Raw genomic sequence first — 7,437 nt, 5'->3', positions numbered from 1 at the left:
GATCTATCTAAACTCTTTCTTTTTTTTTTTTTTGTTTGCGCACATACGTCCAAAAAGATAAACATGTTGTAAATATGAATGATTGAAACAGAGCTAACAAAATTTGGACATGCTCAGCTCAAATGCCATTTGATATATATAGCATAAGAAACCAGCCATTTTCACGAGGCCATGAAGCGATGGTTAGATCTCTCATACAACTTAGAATTTCACGCATATGGTCTGGTCTATCGATGTCCGTTATTATTATTATTATTATTATGTACATCAACACGCTAGGAACCTGCTCTTTGAAAATTCACTCAGAGCTACGTACAGAAGAAAAAAGTGAGACACTAAAATGTATTGCTGCAGGTTGTGCTTCACCGTGAAAAAATAATGCAAACAGACAAACTTTAATTTACTCTCGTATATATAGTACGATACAATACATCTCCAGCTTTAAGCAACCACCTCTTCCTTTAAACTTACTGAACATCCCAACAGAATAATAACATAATGATGCTTACACGACTTATCAATAAAGGAGAGAAATAAGTACTACGCTAATATTGACAGTTAAATGGATAATCTTCCTTTGATTACTTGTTTCTGGATCAAATATCTAAATGTCCAACTTTGGGGTAGCCAATAAATCAACTTATCGGCTCTGTCCTTCATGCATGATCTTACTAGTTTCATTTGAGTTTCCGGTAGACATCCCATGACAGTTTCAAGTAGTCCATCCGTGCTCAGGGACATATCTTTTGCAAAATAGCATATGATCTTTGGCAGATAAATCCTTTTGTCCTTGTTAATGCAAACTGTAGATCGTATAAACTCCTCTTTCGCTACTTTAAGATCCTGAAATACGTTCTTCGCTGTGTAAACCTGGATCTGCATGTGCCCAGCAGATTGCAGAGTCAGATTGAATTTCACTCTCACAAAGCACGCAGTGCATTCAATACGCATACTCTATAAATGCAAAGTCCATGAATTTTTCGAACTAGCTTGTGGGAACATTACCGCAGGATCAGAAGATGCACCCAAAGACAGTGCAAAGTGAACAAGTGGCTCAGGGTACTCAATGGCATAGGTATGTCTAGAATTTGCTGTCGCAAGCTTTTTCCCTGGAGAAAAGAGCGTCTGTAGCCACTGCATTCAGGTTATATTAGAGAAGGAGTCCAGTCCATAAAACATATAACTAATAGAATCTTGAAACAATGATAGCAGGGCATGCTACAAAGGATCCTCCACTTTGTTTAGACAACTATTTTTCCCCATCACACTCTTACGTATGTAAAATGTTAGTTCATATGGAGGAGCCCAACTCATATCAACAGGATCTGAATGTAAAACTTGCAAAATGGAGATGTCAAACTGATGGGAAGTGGGAACATACTCAAGAAAAGAAGTCGGATAAGACCATCGTTTTTTCAAGCATAATTATGCTTTAACAAGCTATACTTGTTTGTTTTTAACAGAATTTTTCTTTTCTTCTAATGAAGATCAGATTATGCAGATCAAATGCACTGATGAAACTTAAAATAGCAACACCATGACAACATGTTCGTCCATAATACCGATTCAAGTTCCGAGAATTGAGAACAACAGTAGTAAAACCAGCTCAATTATCAAAATAGTAGGAAAATTAATGACAGATAAGAGATGTTATAGCTCAATTATCACAAAATAGTAAGAAAATTACAGACGAATAAGAGATGCTAGATAACATTTCGACTTTTTTGCGCCTCGCCCTGTCAGTCCACACCATCCTCAAATTGATGAGATAAGAATATTTAGCATATAATCCCAAACATTTCTCTAATTAATATAGTATTAGAGAACAATTCACTAATTAAGAGAATATAATGCTGATGCTCCACAATCAGTTTAGCTGTCAAATAAGAAGCAGCTAGAAGTGCTCCTAGTGTATAGTTTAATTAATCATGGGATGACACACACATGTCAATTTAGTAACAGAAAGTTTATTTCGAAAAGGTAAGATGATCTTAGAGTAGGATGTTACTTAGCATTCAACATACCGGTGCAGAATAGTGTGGTCGTATCCCTAATATGGAGCTCTGTATGACATAAGCATTTACGCAATGGCCACCCACATTATAAGCTGCCTGCGGTAATTTTACAACAAACTCAGATTTCATGATACCATATACCAAGTAAATATGTTTAAAAAAAGATAGGGGATATTCCTTTTACCTTCAAGATTGAAGAACTTCTGACAGAATTTTGAGTTCCATAGGCTAAATAAGCCTGAAAATAAGTCAGATAGTACCTCATAATAGGTCTTAATAGGATGGATAAAATGGTTAAACGGAAAGAGAAACACTGTAATCCCCAGATTAGGAAACCAAATTAAATGCTAGTTTTGAGCAATGAGTGCAAGAATAGTTTATACTACTTAGCCAACTGAAAGAAATAACATATGAAGTGCCATGCATTCCAGAATGACACTTCATATGTGATTATTTAGAAAGCATATTTAGTCCTAGTATGATACTGGTGAGAAGTATAACTGAGAGTGTCGTTCTCCCAACAAAGAGTATGAAAAGAATAAATGAAAAGGTTGAAATTCAAAAGCAGTAGCTCCACCTTGGATGATTTTGTAGTCTCGTAAGAGGCATGTTCTCCACAATATGGGATAATCCATATCAATTTGTTTCAGGGAAAAATGTTACTAAGCTAATGTTCAAAAGAAACTTTGAGAAAACCTTACATGCATCACCAGGGCATTGTGAATATTGATCCAAAATGTTAGCTTTTCTTCACGCTTCATGTTTCTTGGGTCAATCTTTTCAAGGCTCTTAACCAGTGACCTGCAGAGCATCAACTTAGTAAGAATAAACTTATACTATATTGAGTATATCCATATTTTTTTGTCATTTTCCCATTTAGAAGTTGCATCTACTTTTAGCCGTGATTGGTAGAGAAATGGAAGGAGAAAAGTGACAAATATTTGTGACAACAATTTCCGATGCAGTAGAACTTACAATTTACATTAATATTTTTCCACATGGCACATTTTACAGCTTTTTAATTAATAAACAGCAAAGGATGATAAATTCAAGCTGGTCAAATAAATTGGGTAAGCTTCTCGAACAGTTCTTAACATGCTTTCTTAATCAAGACCACCAAGGGTTGTGGTGAAGTGGTAAGCACTCCTCCATCCTTAACCAGAGTTCTCGGATTTGAGCCATGGGTATGGAGTCGCTTTTGGTTGGGAGGGCTTTACCCCCATAATGAGACTTCCCAGTGCGAATCCGGATTACTCGGGCTCCAATGTGGACACCAGACACCGGGTGGAAAATCAAAAAAATAAAAGTAATGAAGATTTATGTACTCTTAAACTCTAGAAATATTATAAAAATATCAAATTTGAACTATTTGTGTCAGTTGTGAATAACCTGAACTTATGCAGCATTGTTGTGGCATAATTGAAACTATCGTCATCTAGGCATATCTTCAAAATTTCTATCATTGTAGAATTCGGCCTGTTGTCATCATCTTTATAAACTTCAAATTCATATTGCTCAGTGCTCTCATTGTGATGTGAACTCCAGCTGCCTGAAAGATTTCTTGGAGAAAATGTGCTTGATGATGATAACGACGAAGTAGAAGAAACTGATGATCCCTTTTGAGCAAGAATTTCTGGGTTGGCAAATTTGCAGTATATACAAGATATGCATCTAACTATTTCTTCAGACAGCCTATCAGGATAACTAAGAACGTCATCCATGCGAGAGGCAGTGAGATGATCCGCAAGGCTACGGTGGCCAGAATCAGTTAACTTTTCCTGCAGTGGTTTGTAATTGATACTTTGTTACTCAATAATGCCTTGGGGAAAGACAACATATTACATAATATCTATTTAGCTATATAAAGAAGTCCGGGAATTGGATGTATTAACCCTTATAGACAATGATTTCTTAGCAGTCTGAATGTGATCACTTGAACCAGCCAAAGCACATGAAGTGGAGATTCTATCATATTGGTCCGCACCACATTTTAGCATATCTTGTTCTACATCGGAATATGATTGATCAGTTGTACATTGGGTAGGGGAGCTTATCTTGCCTTGTGAATGGATTTTCTGATTTTCCAACAAAGCTGGGATATTTTGCTGAAAAGCTGTCCGGTAAAGTGAGAGTAGATATCGTTCCAAATGCATTATTTCAATTTCGAGACTAGAAATTTCTTTCATCAATTCCATGGAAGACTGCAAGTTAACACAGTTTCGCTGAAAAAGGAATTGCATATTAGAAAAAAAGAACCACGGGAACTGTAATATCATTAATCAGGACATTCAAATATGAGCAACAATAGACTCATATTCCAATGTTCCAACATCAGACAACCTGTCCAGAACACGGGGTTCAGAGTTAAGATGGGGCATAGAAAAGTTGCATTTTATGGTGTAGTTCATTCATGGAACAGAATACTAAAAACTTATCATTATCACACAGATGATCACACATTGTGATACTTATAAAAATTCTCTCTTTACTTGAAATACCAAAGAGTTTTGTAAAGCATGGTTGAGCTTGAAGTTTACTCAAGTTTGACCTGACAGACACCTGAAGCAATTAGTCAATCCTGAATCTAAGAATCTGAAAGCCAATTAATACAGAAGAGTAATTAAATACAGCAAAAATTGATTGTATTTATTTTGAGAGCTGAAGATAGCATCGTCTTCCCTTGGCTATATATGTCAAATCCTTTTTCCATCGAGAATGGAGATAATGGTCACGGAAGAAACGGAAGGAGACAATAACAAAACATAATTTATTATTGGTGGAACACATAGACAAAAATGGATACATACAAAAAAAAGAACACTATTTTAACTCGTAAGATTTCAGATGCAATCGTTGAGACTCGTGAGTCAACAAGAGGATCCTACAAGAATTGGATTGTTTAATTCCAATGCAGAGCAAATATATGTATATATAAAAATTGATGGATACTTTAGCTGATAACTCCAGTACAATTACAATATGTTGGCATGAAAGCAATGTAGGTAGGTACCTGGAATTTATTTGAAGCATGAGAGTTGCTTCCGGAAAAAGAAGAGTGATCGTCCACTAGTGCTCTTACATGTCCTTCCTGTAAGAAGCAGTAGTTGAGTAAATAAATTAGAGTAAATGAAGATCAAAATGGGTAGTGATTTCACTAGGTATTTGATTCTCGGGTGACTTACAGGCCTGGGAGACATATTGAGCACATGATCTTGGCAGGGCAGCAGAGCACTACTGCTACTGCAATAGTATTAAAGAGTAAATTAGATTAACAAGTTAGTTAGGTAGCTAGAGAGACAGACAGAATGGAGAATAAAGATGAATACGTAACCGGTAAGATGGAGAAGGAGCTGCAGGAGAAGGGCAATCCAAATCCAGACGCAGCATCAGAGATATGTTGCACCGACACAATTTATATTAGTGGTTGCTGGTGATGCTGCTGCCTGCTACAATTAGGATCAATATCTCTGCTCTATGTATAGAGAGAAAGAGAGAGGTGGCAAACTGGCGATTGAGAAAGAAGATGGAGTTGTAGGGATAGATAGAGAGAGTGGGTAAACCAAATGCATTAAATGCTTCATCAATCTCACTCACCATTTTCTTTCTCTAAATTCTTGTTGGATTTTGAGCTACAAAATAAATAACATAATAATGTTACGCATCTGCTGAGGGGCGGGTCCCCCAATATTTGATGCACAATACATGGGGCCTATATTTGATATTAATTCCGTCTGACCCTAAATTATAGCAAAGCTACAGCCATTTTGCTCCCTTTTTTCGTTTTTAATTGACTTTTTATAAAATCGTATCATCATTTTCTTAAAGAAAATAATCACCCTTCCAACATACACAAAGTTGTTATATTTTTTTAAGAAAAATAAGATGAAACCATAGAGAGACAAAATAATTCAAACACCACCACTTTACTCACGTAGAAAACGTGCCTGTTTGGATTGGTTTTTGCCTTTTGACTTATAAGTCATAGGTTAAGATTTTTAATTTATGATTTTTGGCTTATTTTTAGTATTTTAGCTTAAAATTAAATATTTATAAGCACTTTTTAAATATACCAAATATTTTAAAAATAAATAAAATAAATCAATTCAAATGAGTTTTATGTATCTATCTATCTTTTCTTTTTTTCTTTTTTAAAAGATTAGCACACCCATTGACAATTAAAAAGATGAGCTCACCCACAATAATAATAATAATAGCAATTAAAATGACACGTCGTGGGAATTGGGGCAATATGCATAGCCTTTGTTGAGAAAATAGGAATACAAAAGAAAATAGAAGGGAGGCAGCTAGAATTGATAAATTAGTAGGAGTAGAGAATTAATGAAGTAGTTAGATACATATATATAGAGAGAGAGAGAGAGTTAATAATTCATAAAAATGAGTACATTAGGCAGCGGGGTTAGTGGGGTGAATCAATTAGCATTCATGATTAAGACTGCAGGTGCAGCAGAAATGGGTCCTCCATGTTTGTTTTCCCACTCCCTCCAAATTCATATAATTATATTTATTAACCCAACAACTTTATACTACTCTTTTTTATCAACTCTTCCTTTGGTTTTTCTTTTTTCTTCTCATTTGCATTATGATTGTTTTATGGTAATTCCACACCAGTATAGCGAGCTAGTTCATGGACCAACCAACCAGTTCTTTGAATTTGATATCCGCATTAATATATGAAAGCTTTCGAACACAATCTTCAATTTGTTTCTAACCTTCCTTGTATTGTGTGTTATCAGGAATTTAATAAAAGTTTAGCACTTTTGTTGAGTGAAAATTTTGTTTTATTTTATTTTTTAATTTTTTTTTTTAAAAAAAAAAAAACTGAAGAGGGATATTAATGTTTCCCGAGCTGAACCTTAGACATTTAGACATAAAAGTTAAGCTTGTTTAGTTCCTAACTTCAAACTCTTAGATTGAAACTTTTAAACTTCACCTTGAAGAAGTAAAATTTAATTTTCAAACTTTAAAATTCAATTTCAGGCCTTGGAGTGCAAAATTAGACTAGGACAGTTCTTAACTTCCATGCCAGAAAAATTAAATTTGAAAGCTTAGACCCGCAATTTTCAGCTCCAATCCTAAAATGATTAAACATTAGTACTTAATAGTTTTTAATTATTCTTTAAAATCAGGGTAGTGGGGAAGGGGATAGTCCTCCAAGCGTCTATTTCTGGACTTGCCCTTCCTATAGCTTAAGGGTCATTTGGTAGCTATTAGAGTTATTCGTTACGAGGAAATTAATGTATTATTTATGTGTATATATATAGGAATTAGTTATTCATGTAATTATACGTGTATTACTTATTCTTCTTTCTATCTTGCATAAGATAACACATATATATTAGTTGTGCGAGTTTCTAAATAGGAAATCAAACATTATATTCATTCTGTAAGTGAATATTTACCT

At 34.8% G+C, this 7,437-nt stretch overlaps 1 protein-coding gene across 3 annotated transcripts; it reads right to left on the bottom strand.

Moving 5' to 3' along the window:
- Positions 1–376: 376 nt before the first annotated feature.
- Positions 377–5,698, bottom strand: LOC107866741. 3 transcript variants are annotated; one of them, XM_016712695.2, is made up of 10 exons: positions 5,347–5,698; positions 5,198–5,255; positions 5,026–5,103; positions 3,908–4,237; positions 3,405–3,793; positions 2,717–2,816; positions 2,200–2,253; positions 2,025–2,111; positions 1,006–1,134; positions 377–876 (listed from the first exon to the last, which is right to left on the bottom strand). In XM_016712695.2, exons 1-10 carry the CDS (start codon positions 5,400–5,402, stop codon positions 559–561), a joined length of 1,599 nt encoding a protein of 532 aa, XP_016568181.1. In that variant the 5' UTR covers positions 5,403–5,698; the 3' UTR covers positions 377–558. The 3 variants fall into 3 exon arrangements, with proteins under 3 accessions (XP_016568181.1, XP_016568182.1, XP_016568183.1); XM_016712696.2 differs by having other exon boundaries at positions 1,006–1,125; positions 5,347–5,694; XM_016712697.2 differs by having other exon boundaries at positions 3,908–4,216; positions 5,347–5,672.
- Between the last annotated feature and the right edge of the window lie 1,739 nt (positions 5,699–7,437).

The sequence above is a fragment of the Capsicum annuum genome, chromosome 4, assembly GCF_002878395.1.
Source record: "Capsicum annuum cultivar UCD-10X-F1 chromosome 4, UCD10Xv1.1, whole genome shotgun sequence".
NCBI lineage: Eukaryota > Viridiplantae > Streptophyta > Magnoliopsida > Solanales > Solanaceae > Capsicum > Capsicum annuum.
Note: the sequence above shows the minus strand (reverse complement) of the source record. Positions and strands in the feature narration are given on the sequence as shown.

What these genes read in the sequence shown, in the direction of transcription:
- LOC107866741 (XM_016712695.2), bottom strand. Translation starts at nt 5,402, where the DNA reads ATGCTGCGTCTGGATTTGGATTGCCCTTCTCCTGCAGCTCCTTCTCCA. An exon ending in GCTCCTTCTCCATCTTACCG is followed by an intron (nt 5,256 to 5,346) that starts GTTACGTATTCA and finishes ATACTATTGCAG; the next exon opens with TAGCAGTAGTGCTCTGCTGC. An exon ending in ACAATGCCCTGGTGATGCAT is followed by an intron (nt 2,254 to 2,716) that starts GTAAGGTTTTCT and finishes ACTTATTTTCAG; the next exon opens with GCTTATTTAGCCTATGGAAC.